This window comes from Callospermophilus lateralis, chromosome X, assembly GCF_048772815.1.
Source record: "Callospermophilus lateralis isolate mCalLat2 chromosome X, mCalLat2.hap1, whole genome shotgun sequence".
NCBI lineage: Eukaryota > Metazoa > Chordata > Mammalia > Rodentia > Sciuridae > Callospermophilus > Callospermophilus lateralis.
In genome coordinates this window covers 85,358,486-85,386,109 of record NC_135325.1, presented here as the reverse complement: position 1 = coordinate 85,386,109, position 27,624 = coordinate 85,358,486, and the positions used below count along the sequence as shown (strand labels likewise).

The 27,624-nt window shown below is 34.4% G+C and overlaps 1 protein-coding gene across 1 annotated transcript in view; it reads right to left on the bottom strand.

Annotated features, from left to right (window-relative positions):
- Window positions 1-24,232, bottom strand: part of Rnf128 (ring finger protein 128) — a 96,612-nt gene extending 72,380 nt beyond the window's left edge. The window contains exon 1 of the mRNA XM_077106883.1: window positions 23,827-24,232. Coding sequence (XP_076962998.1) covers window positions 23,827-24,232 — 406 coding nt within the window. The remainder of the gene's footprint in view (window positions 1-23,826) is intronic.
- Between the last annotated feature and the right edge of the window lie 3,392 nt (window positions 24,233-27,624).

The window sequence follows — 27,624 nt, the reverse complement described above, 5'->3', positions numbered from 1 at the left end:
CGAATGCAACAAGCCCCCCCCCATTAAATATCTCAGTCTACAGGGGGTAAATTGTATCAAAAAATTTTGTGGGCCTTCCCTTTGTTTTAGACTACATGCATCTTAGATTAACAACAATACATGCTTTCACTGGAAGCACAGTCTAATGTCAATTGTCTACTAATGGAGAACTTGTGTAGATTTTTGTCAATAGCCTTCTAATTGATCTCCTTGTCTTTAGTTTCTCCTCCATTCCAAATCATTCTTTATATTACAGCAGGATTACAACTTCTAAAACCTAGATGTGACTACAAAATAAAACATAACTTGTAATTATATAGTCATTTTTTATTATATATTAAATAAGATATAAATATCTTAACATGGAATTCTACATCCTCAATCTGGGACCAAGGTTGCTAGGTTGTTCTGACCACTGCCTCTTCTACATCTGTATGTTATCTACATGTTATTTTCTTTTTCTTTTGTGGTGTGAGGGATTGAGCCTATGACTTCTTGCATGCTAGACAAATTCTACCACTGAGTCAAATACTCATGCTATATATGTAGCATTTTCGTATTATGCTGTATCTGTTTACTTATATATCTACCTCTTTATTCAGTGACAGTTCCTTAAGAGTGGGACCATAATGCTTCCTTGCTTGTATCCAGGACTTACCCTAGTACATGAACATATATTTAAATGGCAAATTAGTGGATGACAACAAGTCAAGGGCAAGCTGTCTAATTTACTGCCTAACTGGTATGAAGTTTTTTCCGCACTGGTTTTGTTAACATATAATTTACATATGTAAAATTCACCCTATTTAGTGTAGAGTTCTATACATATGACAAACATAGACAATCTCATAAGCACCACCACAATTAATATGGTTTTATTACCCCAAACTCACTTATGCTATGCCTTTATTATCCAACCCCCTCCCACTCCTAAATCCTGGCAACCACTCATCTGTTTTCTTTCCCTATGGTTTTGCCTTTTTCTAGAAGGTCATATAAATGGAATCATTCAGTATGTAGCCTTTTGTGTCTGACTTCTTTCACTTAAGCAAAATGCATTTGAGATTTGTCCATGTTACTGCGTTGGCATGGCATTTGAACAAAAGAGTAGTCAGAGAGATGAGTGCTGTGAGGGTGTACACAGTCCTGTGTGAGTATAGAGGCAGGAATGTTTGCCTCTGACTCAAGGAATTAAGGATGTTTCATGGAGAAAGTAACATCTGAGCAGGGCCTAAAGGGATAGGTGGGGTTCTGATAGGCACACAAGTTAAGGGAAGGTGTTTTTGTAAAGAATACAGCAGGAACAAAAGCTTAGAGTCAGTATTTCACTTTGGCTAGAGCACAGGAGGAGGAGGAGGAGGAGGAGGAGGAGGAGGAGGAGGAGGTGGAGGAGGAGGAGGAGGAGGAGGAGATTGGAGAAGAAATGTAAGTTTGGACTTTGTCGCCCTTCAATTATATATTTAGGAGTTGGTCTTGATTCTTTAGGCAGTAGAAAGCCTTTGGAAGTTTTTATTCAAACTCTTTTGTGAGGACAATAATAGTTTTGCCTGCAGGTGATTCAACTGCCCTTCCTGAGCTGAAGTAGCCTGTTCTCTATCCAAGCCAGTACACAACTGTCTCTCTTCAAACAAGGAAACAAACTACATCTAAATATATCATAAAGAGTACTGGACTTAAACCATCTGCACTACAGGTACTTGCTAGAAAGTGCATTCATGAAATGATTCAATCTAATACCTGCCAAGGACTTTTTTTTTCTCCATTCATTTGCATTCTCTCAATTATCACAGCAGTCAAGTAAGCCAAGTATTTTTCCTGGATCCTATTTTCTTGATTTTCTGTGAAACATCTTCACTGGGGCAAGAGTTAATGTTAGAATATCTGTCTTAGCAGACAGCTGTTGTAAAAATCCCAGCTAAACAACATTCCTTTCTTTTGAAAAAAAAAAAACAACTTATTACCAAGTAATATTACTCAAATTCCTATGTAAAAAAACTCATTCCTTTTTCAGATGCCTTTTTTTTTTTCAGATTATATGACTTAAATAGACATTTTGCCAAGGAGGATATATAGATGGCAAATCATTAGCCATTTGGGAAATACAAATTAAAACCATAATGTGATACCACTACACACCTACCACAATGGCTAAAATTAACCAAAACAAGAAAAAATGGGGGGCTGGGGATGTGGCTCATGTGGTAGTGCACTCACCTAGCATATGTGAGTCACTGGGCTCGATTTTCAGCACCACATAAAAACAAAATAAAAATATTAAAAATAAATAAATAAAGGTCCATTGACAACTAAAAAACTATTAAAAAAAGAAAAGAATGGCAAACAAAATAATGTTGAGGATTGAAAAAACAAAATCATATAGACATTTTTGTGGGAATGTAAAAATGGCACATCTAATTTGGAAAACAACCTGACAGTTTCTTATAAAACTAAACATGAAACTAACATGCAACTCAGCAATTTCAGTCATGGACCTTTATCTCAAATAAATGAAAAATGACATTTGCAAGAAAACCCTTTACAAATTTTCACAGATGATTTATTCATAATTACCCAAAACTCAAAACTCAAATGCCCTTCAATGAGTGAATGATAAAACAAATGGTGGAATATCTGTACCACAGAATACCATTCAATGATAAAAAAAAAAGAACTATTAGTATATATGACACTCTGGATGAATCTCCAGAGAATCATAGAGACTGTAAAAGCCAATCCCAAAAGTTCATATACTATGATTGCATGTATGTATCATTTTGAAATGACAAAATTATACTAATAGAGAACAGATTAGTATTTTTCAGAGTTAAGAATTGGTTGTGGAGTGGAGGATAATGTGGCTATAAAAATACAACAACAGGGAACTCTGTGGCAATGGAATCATTCTGCATCTGGAACATGATGGTAGTCAATGAACCTACATGCGTGATGAAAATTTCATAGAACATGCAAATGAGTGCATGTAAAATTAGTGAAATCCAAGTAAGGTGTGTGGATTGTATCAGTATCAATTTCTTGGTTATGATATTGTATTATATTTATGCAAGGTGAGCATTGGGCAAAATTGGGTGAAGAGTATAAGGATCTATTTCTTGTAACTACATGTGAATCTATAGTTTTCTCAAAATAAAAACTTACAAAAAGAGGAAAACATGTTGGTTATAAAAGATATACTGTATTATTTGAATTTAACCTTAGGGAATTATTTTTATTATCTTAGATTGGGAATTTAGATGTTGTTAATGACATAAAAAGGACAGACAATAAAATTCACTGTTTCTAGTTTTAACTTTGTTGTAAGGAAACTGAAAGCCCAAATGGGCAACCACTTTTGTTTCTGTAATGGTTCCTCACCTTTCTGAGGTCAGAGTTACTGTGAAAATTTGATAAAACCTATGTAAAGAATAAATAAACACACAATTTTGTACACAATTTCAATGAGTTCTATGGACCTCCTGAACTTATGCAAAGGTCCCATTTAACATTCATCTACTGCTACAGGGTTCACCATGGTACTCAATGACTACATTTGGCAATTTAGATTAAATACAATTAAAAATTCAGTTCTCCAGTCACACTAGCCACATTTCAAGCCAGGAGGCTCTGGCTACATATTAGCCACAGAAATAAAATATTTTACCATTGCAAAGTGTTCTATCGAACTGCATTGCTCTAAAACATTTAGGATAAGACTTTTTTTAATTTAAAAAAATCAACTCCATGTACTTATAATTTCAATAATAATTTAATTGTATAAAGACTGCACATGGCCCGTCTACATTTTCCCAAGGACACCTAAGAATCTCTCTTCAAATGACTGTATTTTTAACCATGAATGGTCTTATTTTGTGTTGAGTTTAACCAAGGGATTAACTTAAATCTTCTTTGAATGAGGTAGGCTACAGATCCCAAATTTTTATACTTTCAGTATAGAATGACAGAAGAATACAAGGGCACTTTCAAATAGGAAGAATTATTTCAAGTACGTATTTTTTTGACAACCTAGATACTTAATAGAAATGGGGAGATAGTTGAGAATCAGGCTTATCTAAATAACACATAAATGATTGGTTTAAAACGGAGCATCCAGTTGTTTTTTAAATTGGTATCTTTTACTTATTTTAGTGGCATGAAAACATGTATGATATTAATGGTGGCAAAAGGTAATTAAGATAGAAGGAAGGGGAAGAGCAAGATTTTAAATGCTACAATGGAAAAATAAATAGCCTAGTTGAATAAGATTTTAGATGTGTGGGTAGAAAAAAAGGTGGAGAAAATGTAAGGGAACTTATGTTTTGCAATAAGTAGCTTTCTGGTTCATTGCAGTTTCTGGTTCACTGTAGTTTGTCAAATGTTTAAGAAGGGAAAGCATTCATGCTTAAAGTGGTAGTCATTTACCTAAGCTCTGATGATCCTTCTGTTAGAGGAATCATTGTCTTAAACCATAAATAATATCTTTGACTTTTTGGCTTTTTCCTTCAGTTTTGAAATCAATATTTTTTCTTTTTTGAATTGAATTTTATTTTCTACCTAAAACAAGGTGTAGTTCTCTGAGTCACTGTTTATTTATTCCTTAAAAAGGAATTTGAGTCAGATCTCAATTATAGATACCAGTAGATGGGAAACACTGATATACATAATACAAAAAGCAGATAATCAAAAAGACATTTGGAGTTGGCTTTGAAATGCATTTTTCAGCACATTTTCTTCTTAGATTCTATGCAGGCATTCCCTTCAGACCCATAAGGTGACTCTTAAGTATGCTGAGTGATCAAAGTTAGCCTAAGATTTTTTTTTTTTTTTTTTGTACTAGGGATTGAACTCAGGGGCACTTTATCGTTGAGCCACATACCCAGTCCCTTTAAATTATTTATTTATTTTTCCATATTTTATTGGTGCATTATACTTGTATATAATGACAGGATTCATTGTTACATATTTGTACGTGTACCCAATATAATAATGTAATTTGGCCAATATCCTTTTCAATTTTTATTTTGAAACAGGGTCTCAGTAAATTGCTGATGCAGGGCTTGAACTTGTGACCCTCTGGCCTCAGCCTCCCAAGTCGCTGAGATTACAGGGGAGTGCTACCATACAGAGCTAGCCAAAGATTTAAACATTGCCACCAGACCAGCCTCATTCAGATACTTAAAACAATGGCATAAGTTAGCATATTTATATTCTGTATATCACCTTCCTCCAATAAATATGTAACTTCAAAAGAGAGTCTATGTACTCATAGCTCTTACTTATTCTGGGAAATTATTTGCATCAAGATTCCTGGCTTGAATATAATCAATTAGATTGATTTTTGTTTTATTCAAACCTTTTTGGCTGACCTTGGCTAAATGTCTTGATGTTCTCCTAATCTAAGGATTTGCCATATGGTGTCAGAAGACATTGGAAATTTCACTTCAGATGCCAATCTGACAAGTTACCATTTAAATATGCTTGAGACAAGCTGTGGGGTTTGGCATTTGCATTGGCTATAAAAATGCTCAACATGCCCTCTGCTGGGCCTTTCTTTAATAAGGTTGGAACAAAAAAAGTGCTGTGTCATTCTGTTGTACATAGATTGAGAAAGAAATTCCAGTATGATGGATGGATAAACTCAAACATGAATTACAAATCTTTCTGGCACGTTTAAGTCGGGCTTACTTAGCTGGTTTCAGAAGGAACATTTAAAATGCCATCTATGTTGAAATCAATGAAAACTTTATTATGCACTTAGGAACTTCCCTGTGTTTTATGAAACAAGATGATCTTATTGTCAGGTAAACACTCCATTCATATGTAAAGCAATTAAATATTTCTGCCATCTATAAGAGGATATCTATGAAGGGGTGGATGGGTGGACGTTAATTCAACATTTTTGCAGGTGTTGCAAAGATGTATTTCTATTCCTATGCCCCTCCCTTATTGGGGATCAGTATGTGAGATATTTTGACTCTAAATTAAGTGGGTATTTGCTTATGGAGGAAAATGAGGAATTAGAATAAGCGTTTTTTTTTTTTTTTTTTTTTAGCAAAACTAATTTACATATTTGTCATGGATCTAAATATTTTTCAACATTCTGTATGGTAAAGTATCAAATATCCAAAAAGTATCTTTTCAATAACTTCCTTCACAGTCAAATGGAATTTTATATAGTTCAGTTTAGAAATTTTCACACCAGCCACATTTTACTTGACCACATATTCCTGTTTAATGCTTCAGAAGAGCCAATTCATGAAGCTAGACTGAATCTGGAGAGACTACTGTTTCTATGCTCCCCAGTGCCAACTGACTCAAAAAATAATATTGGTCAAAATGTAGTTGGCTATTTTCTTATGAATTTCTCCCAAAGGCACCTAGATGAGCTTTTTATACCCCCAAGAGTTAAAAGAGTTTTAATTTTACCAATTTTTTTGGACTCATTTGAACCAATTCCCTCAATTAAATCAGGTCTCTTCATTTCCAAAAGCATCATTCTCAATCACTTATGACATTTTATTGACTCTAAATAAATAATAGAAGATGCAAATGCAGTATTTAGAACACTATAAATTTGCCTTTTGTTGTGTATTAATCATCGCTGCTTTCCCTTGGATATGAATGTTAGTGTACGTCAAAGATTTGGATGAAACTGACTCAGGAACAGGGAAAATAGCCATATTAAAGAAATTGGGATTATCTATTTTTTTCATATTTCAATAGAACATGGTCCTTTACTGTTCAGCTTCTTGGAAATCAGAATACAATTTTTGTTGTAATTAAATTTATATGAAAGTAATTTTAGAACAGTAGGATTTTTCTTTGCCATTTTCTTTGGCAGTAGGCAAAAAGGCTTGAGTTACCTTCCATTCTGAGTAATATTTCTCTAAAGTACAAATAAGCTATGTTATGGTTTGGATCTTAAGAGTCCCCCAAAGGCCTGTGTGTAAGAGGCTTGGTCTCCTTCTTGGTGTTACTGTGCAGTAGTGGAAACTGTAAGAGGCAGGGCCTAATGGGGGGGGGGTCTTTGGTCATGGGGGAATACCCTCAAAGGGGATTGTGGGACCTTAGACTCTTCCAATGCCTCTCTTTTGCTTCCAGGCAATGTGGTCATAGACTGAAATCTCTGACACCATGAGCCAAAATAAAACTTTTCTCTTTATAAGTTATTTTCTCAGACATTTGTTATAGTAATGGAAAGCTGACTAACAGCATATGTGATCTTAGAAGACTTTTAAAGAACTACATTATCTCCAAGATCTTACTATAAGAAAATAGAAATATTCCCATAATATGTTATAGCAGAAAATGTCCCAGATGAATGTAAAGCAAAACAAAATATTACCACCATGTTTTAAAAATGTAATTATAGGTTAAGGGCACAGTTCAGTTAAGTGGAAGCTTTAAGTAGCATATTTATAAAGTATGACTGCTTGACAGAGACAAGTCTTATCAACATCTACCACTGTACCAATATTTTACACTTCACAGAATAAATATTAATGGGCTGTGGATATCTACTTCTTCAGAGAAGCATTTGTAGGATATTCAATAATTTGAGTTATTTCTACAAGTGAGCAATGGGAATATTCTTTCAGATTTAATTATTTCCATTGTCCAAGCATATCAAATAAAAAATAGAGCTCTACTTTCACTATGAAATTATTTTTAAAATGGAGCAAAATTTTTACTAAGTCAGAGTTGCTTGAAGTTGGCAAGTTCTATAATTGGAACTACAGAATATAGTAATATTTCATTATTTTGGAGAGAGGCTAGGACTCATTTCATGATGAAATTTATATTATATGTAAGTGCTTCACTGAGAACAGTTACCTTGTACAAGAAAACAAAATTTTCTAGTGCTTTAGGATGTATTCATTTGCATGATAGCAATTGAACAATCAAATTCAAATAACTTACATTGTTCTTTGAAGCAGATTTCTATATTTCAGTAGCTTGGTTACCTTACTGTATGTATCTAAAAATTTTATATATATATATATATATATATATTTTAATATTTAAATATTAAAAATATTTTAAAATATATTTAAAAATCCACCATAATCCTGAAGTCTGCAGTTGGATAGGCCTTCCTCTAAGATCTTTAACAAAAGACAAAATGCAGTATTGTTATTTTCAAGTAATACAACGACACAAATGAGTTGCTACTAAAACTGTGCCAAAGAGAAGCACTGCTGGAGCTGCTCTAATGAATAAGCAAAGATTGTTGGCAGGAAACAGTTGCTTCTATATACTGCTTAGAAGAAGTTTCTGTCACGGAAGGTACTTAATCATCTCCTCAGTCCTTTAAGTGCTAACCTCCCAATTTAAACTTAAACACTGATGAGAATTAATGAGGTTTTGTAATACAATACTCAAATTCATGTATGATACAGTTCACTGCATCAGCAATAGCTTACCTAAATAAGTGGAAGGCTAACATTAACTCTACAATTTCATGCAGTGAAACAAGATCTGAACTGCAAACTGCTTCCTTCATTCCATGACCCTGTGTGGGTGCAAGCAGTCTACATAGCTGTGTGAATCACTGGTGGTAATCTAGGCAGTTCCTATTGCCAGAGCTTTATATAGAAGCAGCCTAACAAAGAAGTCATGTCCTGAACTGCCAGCTAAAGATGAGACACCAAGTAGCTGTAGGGAGATCAGATAGAGATAAAAAGAACACTCTGTTAATAGCCAGGAAAGCATCATTAAATTGAGGAACCCTCAAACTTTCTTGTGTTATAGCACTCAAATATCTACACATAGAATTGTGAGGTAGATAGAGTTGGGGTGGGAAAACACTCCCTCTCTTGCCCCTCATTCATTCTTGTTTTATTTTGTTTGTTTGTTTTGCTGGTGCTGGTAATCAAACTCTGAACCTCCCACATGCTAGGCAAGCGCTCCTGCTCTCACGGAGTTACATCCCCAGCCCCTCATTTGTTCATTTGCAAAGTCTCATTTATTCATTCATCAGTGTGGGCCAACTCTGAGTTAGTCACTGAGCTAGATATACTGAGATGGCTGAAACAAGGTCTTTGCATCTCCAGCAGTGGAATACGGTTTCCAGGTCACTCCTCATCCAATCTGTTTTTATACTTGAATTGCTATCAGTGAATTAATCCTTGATGTGGTATCAATTGGTATAGTTACGAAGGTATTTTTCCTCCATGTGCCTTTTAAACAGGAACTAAAAGACTCCATAGCTTTTAAAACACATAGGATTTTATGAACCTATTAGTCTATGATAATTAGTAATCCAGGAACAATGTAAATGAATAACTGAAAATATATAAAAATATATATAAAATATATAAAAATAAATATAAAAATAGGCAGAAAAGCAAATTAACAGAATATTTGATTTATTAAATTGACTTGAATTTTGTCATGCACTCATTCTTTATAATCATTTCCTATTCTTTTTTAAAAAAATTATTTATTCTAATTTGTTATATATGACAGAAGAATGCATTACAATTCATACTATATAAGCGTTGAATAGATGACAAATACTAGAGAGACCAGAATAAATGGTTAGTCAAAAATGGCTTCTCATAGGATATTAATTTTGCCCAAGATTTTAAAGGTGAAATAGATACAGATAGGCATAGATAACAGAGGAAGAATAATTTAAGAAGGTATATGACTTCATCAGCATCATCTTACTGCTACCATATTTTTAGTTTACACTATTGAATAGATTATGTGAAGCACTTTCCCCCTCCTTTTTTCTTTTTTTGACAACATTCTCTATAATTTAATTAATATTAACAGTAGCAGTAATCAGAATGTATGACCTGCATGGAATAGAAACTTACAGAGAATTCATTTGACTTTGATTCAATCATTCAAGTGGTGGTTTACTATGTTAGAAGTGTTTCCAGTCAATGTCAGAGTGCTCTGGAGTGACTGATTCCACCTGTACTCATAGGCTTGTGTTCCATGGCTCAAACCAGTGTGGCTGTGTGGATTATTACAATATTGAAATACTTCCATACTAGTTGGTGAAGAGTCCTGAATGGGTCCCCTCCTTTTTTCACTGCTGGGGATCAAAACCAGGGCCTTGCCCATGCTAAGCACATATTCTATCATGAGCTACACCCCTAGCCCCATGAAGTGTTTATAGAGATTAAATTTCACAACCACCCTATAAAGTAGTACAACCAGTATGACTGAGATGATAAGACTGAAATTTAGAGGGGTTAAGTAACTTTTCCAAGACCACACAGCTATAAAACTTAGTCACTACTATATTCCTCTGCTCCTGGTAGAAACCATGCTGCATGCTAGTGAGCTCAGAGACAGAACTATGAGATGCATAACTTGGGAAAACAGTATTTGATTAATCACTAAACATTTGTTGAGTGAATAAGCAAACCTTTGCTTTTTAGATTTAAAAAAAATTCAGTTTTGTCTTCTAGTCCCACATTAGAAAACTCAATTGTGAGCCAGAACTTGCTCTCCCTAAGAGAATTCCTCCTAGCCACCTTTGGACTAGTCTATGGATAGGTAAACAAGAACGAAGGGCACCCCAGGGCTTTACCCTCCAGGGTTTGTCTTTACTTCTTAGTCTCCCAGGTGGGATATGTATCTGTGGTAATATACATCAGGTTAGAGCCTTAGGATTCCTCTTTATACCTTCTTTATATTGCCCTTCTGGAGGCAATCAATGGATTGCAGCTTTCAGGTTAGAAAGAATGTGTTCATTGTGAAATGGCCCAACCTCACATCTTCCTTTAACCAAAGTGTGACTTGTTCCTCTCTCCACCTGAATTCAGTTCCAAAAAGTTCTTACAAGGCTTTCTGGTAAATATAGCCTTTTTGTATATCCTGGCTTTTTGAGGACTAATTTACTAAGAATATTTGCCTGCTTGAATAGTTAAAATGGTATTGAATTTCTTAGAATTAATCACTGTGGCCTCCACCTGCAACTAATGTTGATCCACACACATTAGTGAACATTTAGATATTGGCTGCATCCAATATGAGACTAAAAATCAGTTGAAAATTTGTTTCTGAAAATGGTTATTTGGTTCATGCTGACATTTCTAGAGTTAAAATAATTTTAAACATTCTATTTGACTGATTCTATACTTCTTCTCCTCTGCTGAATAGACTGCTTTGAGAAGAACTCAATTTACATTTCCATTTAAAAGCTAAAAATACACACAAGTAAATGTAGATTGGATTTAATTCAATTCCTGTATGCAGGGTGTCCAGGCATTTAATGATTGCAATTTTGACATTCTACAGTCTTGACTAAGTTTCTACCAATTTTTACTAAAATCCTATTCTCCTCATTGCAGAGATAGGTAATTACCATTAGTCATAACAAACACTATCATTTTCCAGAATATTTGATTTATTAAATTGACTTGAATTTTGTCATGCACTCATTCTTTATAATCATTTCCTATTATTTTTTTTAAAAAATTATTTATTCTAATTTGTTCTATATGACAGCAGAATGCATTACAATTCATAGTACACATATAAAGCACAATTTTTCATATCTCTGGTTGTATACAAAGTATAGTCACACCATTTGTGTCTTCATACAGGTACTTAGGGTAATGATTTCCTATTCTTATGTAACATCCTCCACATAGCCAGGTAGCACTCAAGTCAAGGCTGGACTTGTACCTAGATCAAGGTTTTAAAGCAGTTCCATTTGGAACCTTGGGGCAGGTTAGTTTCATTTTCAGGTCATTCGGCGCATGCTGCCCTCCATTTTACCCTCCCTCTTGCCCATATTAACATGCTTCTCCTTCATCCCTATGATCTATGATTACAGCTCTAGGAATAACCCTTCTGATTTAAATTCTTTTATATTTTCATCTCTAACCTGTTTGGTTCTGCCCTTCTCGGCTCCTTCAAGAGTGCCTGCTCTCTTGTGACTAATTCTCTTATGTTTTATATACACTGCAAGGCTTTTACACTGACAAGCCAAGTCTTGCACTTTCCAGAGACAACTTTATTCCAGAATTTCATTAGAAATCTTTATCCTGATGCTATCTGGTCTCACATTCATTTCATCCTTGGTTATAGCCCCAAATGGAGGCTAATTTGCTTACTATTCTGAAATACTCCCCTTTCCATACTGCTTATTACTTTCTTCTGTGATTCTACCCAAACCCTTACAAATAAAACCGCTGCTTCTTGGAGCATGGTGACATTTGGTTTTCCTACCCTCTATTGCTTTCCCCCCTGTTCATTCATAGACCAACCTCCCATTCTCCCACCTCAAGTTCTTCCATCCTCCAAGATTCTGGCCTCAGTGTGATTCAACTTCAGGGATTTTGCCTCCATTCTATTTGGGTCATCCCACTGCTTTGGCCATACCCTGGACATTATCCTGAGATGCTCAAACTCTGAAATCTTTTATTAAAATTTCTTATGTACATGACAATAGTAGAGTGCATTACATTCATAATTATCCATTCACAGCACAATTTTTCATAACTCTGTATATATAGTATGTTCACGCCAAATTATGTCATTATACATAAACTCTCTTTTTTTGCATCACAATTCTTAATACACTTTTATACCACAATTTATCATATCTCTGTTTGTATATAAGGTATGTTGACGCCAAACCGAAGCATTCCACTTTCTAATTCCCTATCTATCTCACTTTCATATCACCAAGACTGGTCTTTTTTATTTTTTAAAATATTTAAAAATTTTTTTTGTAGTTGTAGATGGACAGAATGCCTATATTTGGTGCTCTGCCACTGAGCTACAGCCCCAGCCCACCAGGACTGATCTTTGACTTCACTACTATCATCTGTAATTTATATTCATGTGAACACAACCCTTCCAACACTCTGACCTCCCGATTTCTTAATCTCTTTAGTTCCCCATATCTTAACACCTATATTATAGACCTTTTCAAATTCTGCCTTCTAGAAGTTGTATAAATATCAGTCTCCCTTACTACATTTTCCTTCTTAAGAGCAAAGATAATATTTTTGTACCATTTTTTTATAGTGCCTTGCACGGAACATGCTCACTAGAGAGGTAGTATTGTGTACTGATTAGAAGCATAGATTCTGGAGTCAGGATATTAGTTTTCAAACCTTAGCTTTGAAATTTACTAGCTCTGTAACCATAAGGAAGTTAACTAACCTTTCTGTGCTTCAATTTCCTTACATACAAAATGGGAATATTAATACTGTGTATTTCGTGGAGTTGTTGAGATTGTTACATTTAAAAGAATGTTTGGCACAGAGCTCACATACTACTCAGTATTAAGAATTACCTTCACCAGGGGGAAGGAAAAACAGATTTTCACTGGTGTGACACTGAAAGATATTAAGAGCTCCAATTATTATGAGTAATGATACTGAAAGACAGTTATTTAAAATATTAATGGAGGGCTGGGGTTGTGGCTCAGTGGGAGAGCACTTGCCTAGCATGTGTGAGGCACTGTGTTTGATCCTCAGCACCACATAAAAATAAATAAAATAAAGGTTTTGTGTCAATCTAGAGCTAAAAAATTTCAAAAAATATAAATGCAAAGCAAGTGAATTTTAAAGGGAAGTTTTTCATTTCCTTATGATTTTTTTTCCTACCAAGATGTCAATGTATTGATTATTGCTAGAGACTAGTTTATTGGATCACATTGTTTTACTATTATTGTATAGTGATGTCATTAGATAGGTCATGATGAGAATATATATAATTAAAAATGTGGATAAGATATGTCATACATATGAAAATCTTAAAAGTTATGATTTGTACTTTATTGTTGGGCTGGGATTGTGGCTCAGTGGCAGAGTGCTTGCCTTGCACGTATGAGGTACTGAGTTCAATCCTCAGCACTACATAAAAATAAATAATTAAAAAAGGTATTGTGTCCATCTACAACTAAAAAAAGTTTTTAAAAATATCACTTTATTGTTAAACATTTATGTGCTCAAACTAGGTCCTGAGCAGAGGTGGACTAAATTGTTGTTTATAGAATACAATGAGGAATGCTATGAAATATCATTGCCCCAAATATACTCTTCCACCATCTGTCAAAGGTCTTGATATTATCACCAGTTTAAAAATTTGTTTTCTTCCTTTATGGCATATTCTTTCCAGGTGCTACAATTAAAATACAAACCTATATCTGGGCTGCTTTATTACAATAGCACTTATATATCTTAAGAAGTTATGGTATAGGATTTGCAAGTTTAGATGAAACTGGATATAATATATTTACGCAAAGTCCTTGCTGCCCAGGGTAGGTAAAGTTGAAGGATGAAAGAAGGGTATCTGGGGTGAGGACACTTGGGAACTAACAGTTACTGAAAAGAGAGGGATAGAATACTTAAGAGCAACTAGCCTACTTTGTACAATCTTGTTCAGGCATTTGTTTTGTGTGTATTTACAGGTGCACACACATACACATACATGCACACATTCTTTCCTAATAATTATCAGTAATTATTGGAGAAATCAATGTTCTAGCAGCAAATGATAGTATAACAAAAGAAGCAATAAAAGTTTAGGAGAGCTGGGCAAAGTGGCACATGCCTGTAATCTCAGTTGCTGGGGAGGCTGAGGCAGAAGGATTGTAAATTCAAAGCCAGTCTCAGCAACTTATTGAAGCCCTAATAACTTAGTGAGACCCTTTCTCAAAATAAAAAATAAAAAGGCCTAGGGATGTGACTCAGTGGTTAAGCATCTCTGAGTTCAATCCCTGGTACTAAACAAACAAAAAAATTTAGGATGAAGAGACCAAGAGTTAAGCAAGAATATTTAATGAACAAAAACCACATGATTAGACTCTTTCAAAATATTTCTTGATTTTTTGATTTTAAAGTGGATTAAAAGAAGATAAAATATACTTAGGAACTCAGATTCAATTTACTCATTTTTTTTTCTGGAAATCAGTGTCCAGAAGTCTGTATCTTTATTTCTTGATAAATACATACATTTTTATGCATTTATGTTTCTATGTGCCTGTACCTAAGTGAGGTGGGGAGCACTTCAGCACTTGTGTGAAAGTATGAGAAGGGTACTCAAATCTTGTTATTGTAAGCCAGGTTATATAAAGGCTTATGAAGTTTACAGAGATTCATGAATTCCAGGTATAGCTATTTCTTATACCTAACATGTTAGGTACTTGCTAGTATATCCCATGGTCACATCAGCTTTTTAAAATGATTGTTCTGTTTTATTTAACTTGTGGGTACAATGCGATTGTCAAATAATTTGCTTGTAAACTTGTGGGTTTTCTTGCCCATGATTTTCTATTTTCTATTTGTCTCCACATTTATTACTGTTTACTATTCGCTAAGATACTAAATCTTGTTTTTAATAAACATTTTTTCTAATTGTCAAGATGTTTTTAATTTTTGTTTATTTCTTACAACTTGACACTTAATTTAAGTTGATATGAAAATCAATAAAATATTTTCAGTTTATTTATATGGAACATCAATAAAATGATATTTGAAAAACAAAAGTATGCCTTTTATCTGTTGTTTCTATATACAACTTTATTTTTTCCCCAAGCTGACAGTTAACTATTGGATTTCTCCTTTGGGTCATATCCCACAATGGTGAATATATTTAATATCCATATTTATTGACATGTATATATGCATATATTCATATTCTAGATTTCTGATAATAACAAGATTTGAAAGTCTTACTGAAGTCCTGAAACTTGATAAAGAATATCTCACTGAAACTTCTATGAAACAGCATATTTAATCCTAGCACTTTTTTTTTATCCAGGAAAACTCAAGGATGTATATTATCACTGCTATTGTAGGCCCTGGAATTTCCCTTTAGAAAGAATTAAGTGATATAATTAGTATAAAAGAAGAGGCAAAACTTTGTAGAGAAAATGATCATTTATCTTAAAAATTTGAAAGAATCAATGGCAAACTACTAAAATTAATAGGAATTCAACAAGGTGCTGAAATACAAGATTAATATTAATAGTTTTCTCATGTGTCAGCAATAATTGTGTTAATTGAAGTACTGTTTTTAAAATAGCAGCACTGAAAACAAACTAAATGTTTATTAACAGAGGTATGGTTAGGTAAATTTTGTGTGTGTGTGTGGTGTACCATGGAATATCATGCAATAGTTAAGAATAAATTAGAATGTAACATAAATTTTCTGGTATTGAAAAAACTCCAATTCTTATAGTGAGTGGCTCAAGGAGGTACAGAACAACTTCATTAATGTTAATATAAAACACAAAAAGATTGTTTTCTATAGGTTTGCATATAACAATGAATAGAAAAAGTCTGAAAGGTTACAATAATGAATGACAAACAATAGTTATTTCTTGGAAGCAACTAGGATTAGGGTTGGTAGTCAAGCAGGGACTTTAAATGTATCTTTAGTAATTCTGATCAGGAGAAAGTATTCATTTATTACTTGTATCACTAAAAGTAAAAACAATTTCAAAATGCAACTGTTTGATGGATTCACCTAATCAACTTTAACTTGTCTATCTTTTCATATATAAAAGGGAATTGCTTTCCAGTTTCTTAAACTTTTGTTTTTTGAGCAACTAGAGAAGACCATGTAGTATGCTCTGTAAGATGAATACAATGGCAAGTATGACAGACATGGTCTCTATTCTTCTGGAATTTACAATCTAGTGGGAGTGACAGATAATAAGCAAACAACAAATTAATTATATTTTATAAGACATTTAAATAGAAATGAACACACCACAGTGAATCTCATCTTTATTTATATCCACTAGGAACTAATTAAAAAATATAAGTAAATAGCAGAAAGATGAGTAGACTAGAGGGAAGGGAACAGGGGGAGGGAGAAGGGGAAGGTAAAGAGGATTGAATTAGAGCAAATTACATTCCATGCATATATGAATATGTCAAAATGAACCCTAATGGAATATATAACCAAAAGAACCAATTAATAAAGAGAAATGAACAATAGTTTTTTTTGTGTGTGTGGTACTTGAGGTTAAACCCAGGACCTCAGAATGCTAAGTGAGCTCTCTACCACTGAGCTACATCCCCAGCCCAGGTAGCATGTATTGATGGGAAATAATGTGGGTATGGTTGAGGGAGACCTCTTAGAAAAAGAGACATCATTTAAACTGGAATTTGGAGTGGTGGTAGTTATAAGGAGAAAAACAAGCAAAACAGATCTCATGCAGTAAAAGCTTCATGTGTTGGAGAAATCATTAGGTCAGAGTGATTGAAGGATTGTGAAGGTCAGGGAGAGTGGGTGGCTAGGGTGGAGAGGTAGGCAGAGTTAAGTCAGGCAAGTTCTTTGAGGCATGATTTTATTGAAAAAACCATGGAAAGTCACTGGGAGGCTTTGAGAAGATAAGTGATGTGATTAACTCATAGTTTTTTAAAGATCACTCTGGCTGTGGTGCAGAGGATATATTGTGGTGCACAGAATAGCGAGTATTGAAAGAGGGAATCCAGTTTGGAGGCTATATGCAGTAATCAGTGTGAGAGATATAGTATCCTGAATTAGACTAGTGGTAGCAGACATTTTGAAGGCAGCATTGTAAGAAAAAAGGAAATATGAATAACTCAGACAGTGGAAATAGAGAGTGCAAAAGCTTTAATATATTTCCCTTGGTTAAGAAACAGAAAGAAACTAGCTATAGTGGCATATACCTATAATCCCAGTGACTTACAAGGCTGAGGCAGGAGGATCACACGTTCCAGGCCAGCCTTAGCAAAGACCCTAAAAAAAAAAAAAAAAAAAAAAAAAAAAAAGGACTGGGGATGTAACTGTGTGTGGTAAAGTACCCCTGAGATCAATCCCCATCCCCAGTACAAAAAAAAAAAAAAAAAAAAAAAAAAAAAAAAGATCAGAGTGGCTGAGACTTGGTAATGTGGGAGAGAAAGGCATGGGATGAGTTCTTATCATGTAGTGCCCTTTAGGCCAGGGCACTAAGCCTGGATTTTGTTCTAATTGGGGCTGAATTACAATTTTTTACAGCATCTGTCTAGCTCTCTATGGAAGACAGACTCTATAGAAGGGTGAGAGCAGCAGGGAGAGCAGCTGGGAGGGTGTGTAGTGGTCTTGGTGAGAGATGAGGATGACCTAGGTTTGAATTAAAGCAGCAGAGATGGAAAAAGAAAATGGACTTAAGAAATGCTTGGAGATGGAATCAACAGAAATTTATGTTTATTGAGATGTGGGAGTTAAGATAAGGAAGGCATCAAGGATTACTTTCAGACTGTAGGGCAGGGGAAAATTTACAGTGTAGCTCATGCTCCAAGAGTGGTGGAGGGAACAATGGGAGGAGATCAGATCATAGTGATCAGCAGGGATCAGGTGATTCTGAGCTGGATAAAGACATGGAAAACATTTGAAATTACTCTTGAGTATTGTAGGAAGCCACAGGAGGATTTTAAATAGTGTGAAATTTATCTTTTCTAAAAAGTCGCTTTGGCTGCAGTATGGGCATTGGGCTTGGAAGAGGACAAGATTTGAGGGAAAATCAGCTAGAAAGCTATTGTAGAGGCCTAAAAGAACATGATGTCTTGATGCACTGAACTAGACAAATTTGAGGTTTGTTTGAAGTGAAACTGATTAGTTTTATTATGCATATATCTGAGTCCAAGTCTTATTGGAGTGTTTTTATTATCCTTTCACTTCATTTTTATAGTATCTCCTTATTTAGATTCTAGGAGAACATTTTTATAAAGCATGTGAGTTTGCCACTCTGATTAAACTGTTCCTTTCCATGCATTTAGCTGCTCTGGAATTGGTGAGCGTTGTGGATTTGGAAATGCTGCAAGCCTCATTCCATAATCCATTTTGTTAGACACAGTCAAAATATAAAAAAAAATATGAACTATTCTATCCTTCCCAAGTTATTGACTTTGCTGACGTAAACTACATTCAAATATAAGCATTTCATAAGACAATTTACCTGTAAATAGCATATTTAACTTTCAAAAACTGTTCAGCAAGAAAGTACTTAAATGTTCTGAATTTTCTGCTTGGATAGCTTAGGAGTCCTGACTTTTCTTGCACATCTGGGATAGAATTTGATCACATTCTTTGCAGCGTTTAGAAAGTGTTGGGGAAAAGGGGGGGGGGGTCAAGGAATCCTATGAAAATGAAAGAGAAATCAGTGGAGAAGAGGAAGGGAATTGAGGGTGAAGGAGGAGGGATGGGAGAAGGGAGGAACAGTGGAATGAAATTGACCAAACTATCCTGTGTACATATATGAATATACCACAGTGAATTTCATAATTGTGTGTATCTCTAAAGCATTAATTAAAAGTACTATAAATAAATATAAGGAAGACCAGTAAAGTAGAGGAAGGGGAACAGTGAAAGGGAGGAGGGGAGGGAAAGAGGAAGTATGGGGACTGAAGTGGAGCAAGTTATATTCCATGTTTGTATAATTATGTCAAAATTAACCCCAGTATTATGTATAAATATAATGCACCAATAAAAATATGAAATGTTAAAAATAAAAATATCCACAAGATGTCAATAACAATTTCAATTAAAAATAAATTGTTTTATTGACCAAAAAGAAGTTGTTTACTTATTTAAGGGCATGAGAAGCATATACTTTTATTTCCAACCACATCAAAATGCCAAATCAAAACACATAGCAGATTGGGAAACTTTGAAATTTTACCTCTAAGTATTAGACTATAATACACTATTCTTCTTCAGGGCAGCTGCCTTCAGACTGGAGCTATTGCCTTTAGAAAAATAATAGCTGCTAGTAAGAAAGCTGTAAATAGAGTGGGTACAGGAGGAAGGAATTTCTGTATGTACATCATGAAACCATGAGAAAAAGGGATATGCAGAAGCATCCTTTAGGCTTATTAGGGCCTTTAGAAGCAACCTAGAGTGGACAGGAAAGCACAGAAATGCACTAAGATATAGGAAGAGAAACTGTATTTGCATACCAGTAAAGGAGAGGGCAAAGTGGATTGTCACTGAGAAGGAAACAAGTAGGCCCTGATATCCAGAATCTGGTCTGGCACTATCAGTTGGACCTTGGTGTTTACTTGTTGAATGTAAACCACGTCACAGAACATCAGCATTAGTGAAGGTCATTCTATGACCATTATGGATCAAGACAGAAACAAGAGACTCTGTAATCATATCTGAACACAGACAAAATACAAACAGTGCAAAGCCACAAAAATGACCAAATATCTCCCTATCCTGGCAACTATGACTACTGCTTCTTTACTGTACCTGTAGCCTTAGGCTAGTCTTGACCATGTATAAAAATTATTTAGGAGCAATCACATAATTTCCCCACTTCCTGACAGCATCCAAACCCAGAACAAAGCCAGTTTACACAGTAACTTCCTCATTTAGAAATGAAAGTCCCTAGTCCAGGAAAACCCCTCAATCTCAAACAAAGTAGGATGGTTGGTCAAGAGCCTGTTTCCTTAAACCCTCCCTCAAACCACCTAAACCTTACTGACATGCCTGGTGGTTTCCCAAGGGTAGCATTCTCCCTTGGCTAAAACAAGTAATAAATCCACCTTTTCTAATCATATACTTATTGCCAATGGTCTTTGATTTGAGGACATTGAAATCAGTAAGAAGTAAAGACACACAAAAATGCGGAAGGGCTAGTAAGGCCCACCAGAGGATAATGGGACTGAAGGCATGAAGACACAGGGGAAGCAAGGGAAAAGTGAAAGACTGTGTGTGCCTGAGGGGGCTACACTGTGGTTTTCTGACAATGTGTTTTTTTAGGGGTGGTAAAAGATGAGGTGATAGAAGGTGAAGTCATGAGCTTTAGGTGAATGAGTTTTTGTCCCCATTCTTTGTGTCAACAAAACAAAACACTGATGAAAAGACAGCAACAGAAAACACAATTTTGGCTTGTGTTATAGTGATTTGGTCTTTAATGATCTAGAGGCTGATCATATAGTTTTCATATCCACACTTACTTTATTATATTTGTCACTTGCATCACAGAAAAGAGTTTCTAAATAAAGGAAATCCTTGGGAAGAAATAAATTCAATGATTCACTAACTGATAGTACTAGGAACTGCAAAACTCTAAAGTTAAAACTTCAATTCTTTGGAGATGAGATCATTCAATGTAAAGAACAATATTCATTAAATAAAAAAAAGGCCCTAGAATAGTGCCTGATCTATAATAAATCAAATGAATGTTAACTATTATAGTCATTATCATTATGCTTTCTTTTCTTTAATTCAAATTAAATTTTAACTGATACATAAAAATGTAAACATTATACATATTAATGGGATACCAATGTGATGTTCTGGTACTTGTTTACATTGCAATGTTTAAATCAGGGTAAACATATCTATCTCCTCAAATATTTATCATTTATTTAGGTGAAAACATACACTTTTTAAATTTTAAAAATTTGTTCTTTGTAATTATATATGACAGTAGGATCTTTTTTGATATATTTTTACAAACATGGAATATATTGCACTCTGTTTAGGGGCCCAGTCTTGTGGATATACACAATGCTGTGATTCACTGTGGTGTGTATATATATATATGTGTATATATATATATATATATATATATATATATATATATATATGTGAAAATTATGTCAGATTCATTCTACTGTCTTTCCTATCCTATCCCTCTCCCTTCTCTTCAACCCCTTTTGAAATATATATAGTAGCTTATTGTTATCTCTAGTCACCCCACTGGGCAATAGCATACCAGAATTTCTTACTCTGACCTAACTTTAATTTAGTACCCATTGATCAACATTTCTCCATCCCTATCTCCCCTCTATCCTATATATTTCAATGTGTTTATTGTAATTTTAGCTGGGGTTTCACCCAGTTGATTATACTGGTCTCAAACTCATGATCCTCATGGATCAGCCACCAAAGTAGTTGGATTCTAAGCACGTGGCACCCTACCTGGCTCAATGTGCTTATTTATTTATTTATTTTATTTGGTACTGGGGATTGAACCCAGGGATGCTTTACCACTGAGCCATATCCCCAGTCCTTCTTATTTTATTTTATTTTGAGATAGGGTCTTTCTGAGTTGCTTAGGGCCTTGAAAAGTTGATGAGGCTGGCTTTGAACTTGAGATCCTCCTGTCTCAGCCTCCCCAGCCACTGGGATTATTAAAGGCATGCACCATCACACCTGGACTACTGTGCTTATTTTAAAACAGGGGCAATGCTATAGTTTTTTAAAAATGATTTTGCTTATATTGGAGGTATGCATTGAATTATAAGTCTAACTATCTTCTTCTTAAAACTGTGGTCAGGGTTATGTATTCAAATGATGGTTCACATACCTTTTGGAGACATTTACCGTGAGTGATCTTTTGTAAATATTTAAAATTCAGCAATGGAGTGCCTACATTCCACTAGATGTTGACCCTTACTGCAGGTTGCAAGTCAAGTTTTGAAAACAGGACTACTAATTAGTTTGATACTGTTTATACTTTAAAAATAGCAGGAGAGCAACTATGTAGAATATGATTGTGCATGCAAAAAGAAACCTAGAGCACTTAGTATCTCTGCATAGGAAGGGAGTAGTTTCTTTAAGGTAGATTTAATTTCCATTTGCCACCAGAAAGTTACATTGCTTTTTTCTACAAATATAAAAGCCACTTGTGAAATCAAGAACATTCAGGAAATGCTTGTGAAAAGTTTTTAGCTTGAAAATAAAAAAAAAAAAATGTGACTACCTGAGCTCTGGTGACATCCAGAATGTGTTACAAAAATTAGCAAGTAGAGTTTTTGTACATTTACAATAAGTTTGTACTGCTGAAAGACCATACCAGGCTTTTCAGAGAAACAATAAACTTGTTTTTCAAACATTAGTACTAAAGTGTCATCTTATATGTATATAACTTGGAATATTCCAAGTACTCTCTTATTGTTAACACAAATTCAATTTTCTCCTTTTCATAATTCTGAAATGTGTTTAATTTGCATTAATGTTCTTGCAGGTCACATTTGATGGTATTGACACCAATTATCAAAATATTATATTCATTTACATCATCCCTTATTTGAAATTATTGCCCTTGTTTGAAATTATTCCCCCATATTCCCTTATGCTAAATCTGGAGTAAAAGATATACATGTCCACCCTTGAAAACTTGGGGCAGAAGTTTACTACAGTGGTTTAAAAAAAAAACATTTATCCAGAAAATGACATTTTTTTCTACAAAATAAAATAGAATAAAAAATAGTAATTTTCAAAACCAAATTCCTTTACTGTTAATAAATTAGATGATTAGATTGTTTACTTAACAAGTCATCAGTAAACATTTCTAAGGGAAATCTTTATTTTTCACGTGAGTTACATTGCTACCCTATTTCTGCCATATTTTTTTAAATGGATAACATTTCTTGAATAGTAGTTTTGTATATATAAATCCCACTAATGTTTAAGTTTTACATGCATACAGAATAATCTAATTCTCATTTCTGTAACATTTTACACATTTACAGTATGCTATTCTTTATTCATAATAATCAGTTTTGCAGTTTAATATACTTGAATATATACAATCTTTTTGGGGGGAGAAAATGAATTAAACTGAAAAACACAGCTATTAATCAAAATATTATATTTCAATGTTTAGAGGTGAAGATAGGACTTATTAAAAAGTAATTATGCATTGCAGGCTGAAAAACTTTGTAGAACTAAGAAAAATTGAAAGGAAACAGGAACTACTTCATGGACTGCTATTGTTCTTGGGACAAATTAATTAAAGATAATTCCAAGTAATGTCCTGGTAAGTATAAAGTAAGATTGTTTTATAACTTCATTGCCAGATCCTAGAGTAATTCTAGATGGAAATGCCACTGTAAGATATACAAAGAGATTAACTTTCTTTGGGAATCAATTCTTACTTACCAAAATTTCCCATCTGTATCGTCTGGTTGCCAGTCTCTGGAGCATTGTAAATCACAACAGCATCAGCATTTCTTCTACCCGCTGTTTGAATTTTTTCGGAAAATGAACAATTACCTCTTTCTATCAGTGCAATCCAGGGCTTCTTAGTATTAGTAAATTCAGTGTTGAAGTCACAAGCTTGGTAGTTATTGTTCTTAGGGATGCCTACCACCCCCATAGCATTAGCCACTGGTGAGGCTAATCCATAAACGCCACATTCACATGCCTCTGTTGTAGTGTAGTTGCTGGTTTCATTATAATAAGTCACAGTCACATAGGCATTCAGTGAAAAAGTTGCTGTATTTTTAAGTAAAAAGGTAAAAATTACCAGGAGCCAGGAAAAACTGGACTTATTCTCCTGGTTCATTGCTCATTCATTTGAGCATAAAACTTAAGATGTCTGCTGTTATTTCCAACTATCAGTCACCATTGTCCACTCATTTCCCTGCTAAACAGAAGTTTGAAATTTCAGTTGCAGGCAGGTAACTGATCTTGCCTCTAGCAACATAAGCTCTGAATACATCAGCTCTTTTTTTCACTTTAGTTATCTACGTTCACCTTTGCCTGTCCCTCCTCCAACACACATATACAACCCTTATCCAGACTACCTTAGTACTAAATAACACCATCAACTTTATTCTACATGTCAACTTATCAGAATTGGATGACTTCCTGCAGTGCGTTTTTTTTTTCTTCTTACTGTTCCAGCTAATGCACTTTCATAAACACGGAGTGGATTGGAATGAGGAACTGGACTCTTGGGAATCACATGTGACAAGGCTAAAAGTTACCTCTCAGAATATCTACAATACTAAACTGGTTTTCCAAGCTCTGCTGAAATATGTTATCAACCAGTTTAGCCAGAGTAAGTTAAGATCCATAATTTTAATTGCTCTGACATTAGTAGAAAGGATTTTACTACTTTTTTATCCTCTAATTTCTTTGTGGATTTTTTTCTTAGCAGGCTCCCCAAGGAATATGATCTGCTACTTTGTTTGTTAGAAACCAAACATAATCCAGCGGTTAGAGATATTTTCACATACAGTGCCTTGCCCATGGTAGGCACTCAAATATTTGTTGATTGATACCTATGAGTTGCTGCATTCCATTAATTTTCCCCCATGTGTTATACTCTAAAAGGATTGTTCAAGGTTTAACTTTTAACATTTAGAGTATGTAATTTTCATTCTTCCAAAAGCATAAAAAGCATAAATAGGTTTTTAAAAATTGCTTCATGTACTTAAAGCTCTATTTTAAGTCAGGTGTACACTGGATCCTAGCAGCAGTTGGACTTACATTGCTAGAGGATCATCTTGTCTGGGCAATTTTCTGGGATGGGGAGATTGCGATGTGTGGTAAGGGCTGCTGAAGGAATAGATGAAAAGACAAGAAGATAAACAGAAAACAGAGATAACAGGAGTCTCTTTGGGTCAAGAGTCAGCAATCTAGACTAACAAGAATGAGGCTGTCAGAGAAGCAGAAAGCCACCAGGTCAAAAGGAAGGCAGACACAGTGATAGTTAAAAGTCCAAGTCAAAGAGTCTGGAATCAGGAAAACTACCACAATCAAGGGTGGGAATTGACAATCAATACCACCCAGCAGAGGAAAGGAGTTATGGGAATGACCTGTAAAACCTGCTGAATAAATTCCAACAGGTGAATAATACAAATATTAACCTTTCTATTATATCATAGCTGCCAATGACTCATTTTGCTATCACACTATTATTTTGATGTGTTAAAGACAAACATAATCAGACTGAAAACAAATGTTATTATGAAAATATTGTTGTCAAAACACTAGTTTAATTGCTGATGATCAGTCATTTGTGATAAATTCTACACCAGAATGCAGCATGCAAGTAATTAGTGAAGTCCCAGAAGTTTGATATAATCCTTTCAATCATTCATTACATTGCTCCTAAAGGAAAAACCACTCATGAAAACTGTTTAAAAACAGATAAGTGAGAAGTTAGCTAAATACAATAAAAGCTAGATTTTGTTAAATAATCTTAAAATACTAGTTTCAAGTCTTCACACTATATTATTGCAAATGTTGCATCATTATGTACCTTAAAAATGAAAACTTTCCCACAACACTCTGTGGCAGTGTTGGAATGTTAATGAGAACTTCACTGAAATTTTAGGTTAAATTACTCTGGAGGTTGAAGTGCGTTGACTTCATATGGTAGCCAGCATTGTATAACTTGTACATGTGTTATGTTTTTCTTTTACAGAGTTTATAGTCATTATATCCAAAGACACTTTTAAATTGCCTTTAAATATCTGCAATTAAGTAAAACTAACTCACCGGTGTAATTTTCTTTTTAATCTTAAAGTAGTTTACTGGAGGGTGAGTTGTCTAAGTGCTTATTCAGTATTTTTAAAGTTTTGTCTCTGAAGCACCTACATTATAATCCTTTAGAGGCTTATTAAAATGAAGGTTCCTGGCTCCCACTCTCCATCACCATGAATCAGAATCTAAAGAAAATCTTGGAATTCTCATTTAAAATAAGATCTCTAGGTAATTCCTATGCACTGTCCAGTTCAAGAACTTTAGATCTCTCACCCTGCACAAAACTCAGAGTGGATCAAAGATTTAAACATTAGAACAAAGAACCTGTGCTTAATAGAAGAAAACATAGGCCCAAATCTACATCATGTCGTCTTAGGAACTGACTTCTTTAATAAGACTCATAAAGTGCAAAAAGTAAAATCAAGAATCAATTAATGGGATGGAATAAAACTAAAAAGGCTTCTTCACACAAAGGAAACAATCAAGAACGTGAAAAGAGAGCCTACAGAACGAGAGAAAATTGTTGCCACCTGCATATTTTCAGGATATATACAGAACTCAAAAGACTTGGGCTGGGGTTGTGCTCAGTGGTAGAGTGCTTGTCTAGTATGTGTGAAGCACTGGGTTCTATTCTCAGTGCCATGTAAAAATAAATAAATAAATAAAATAAACGTATTGTGTTCATCTACAACTAAAAAAAAATGAAAAAAAAAACCTCAAAAAAACTTAACACACACACACACACACACACACACAAACAAACAAACAAAAAAAAACAACCCTAGAGCTGGGGTTGTGGCTCAGTGGTAGAGTGCACACCTTGCAGGTGGGAGGCCCTGGGTTCGATCCTCAGCACCACATAAAAATAAATAAATAAAATAAAGGTGTTGTGCCCAACTACAACTAAAAAATAAACCTATAAAAAAAATCAACCCAAATAACCCAATCAATAAATGGTCTAAGGAACTGAACAGACATTTCATAGTAGACAGACAATTGGTCAACAAATATATGAAAAAATGTTCAATATCTCTAGCAATTAGAGAAATGCAAATTAAAACTACACCGAAATTTCATTTCACTCCAGCCAGAATGGCAATTATCAAGAATACAAGTAACAATAAATGTTGATGAGGATGTGTGTGGGGGGAAATGTACACTCATACATTGTTGGTGGGACTGCAAATTGGTGCAACCACTATGGAAAGCAGTATGGAGATTACTTAGAAAACATGGAATAGATCCACCATTTGACCCAGTTATCCCATTCTTTGGTTTATGCCCAAACGACTTAAAATCAGCATATTACGGTGATGTAGCCACATCAATGCTTATAGCAGTTCAATTCACAATAGCTAAACTATGGAACCAATCTAGCTAGCTTTCAACAGATGAATGGATAAAGAAAATGTGGTATATACACACAATGGAATATGGCTCAGCCATAAAGAATAATGAAATTAT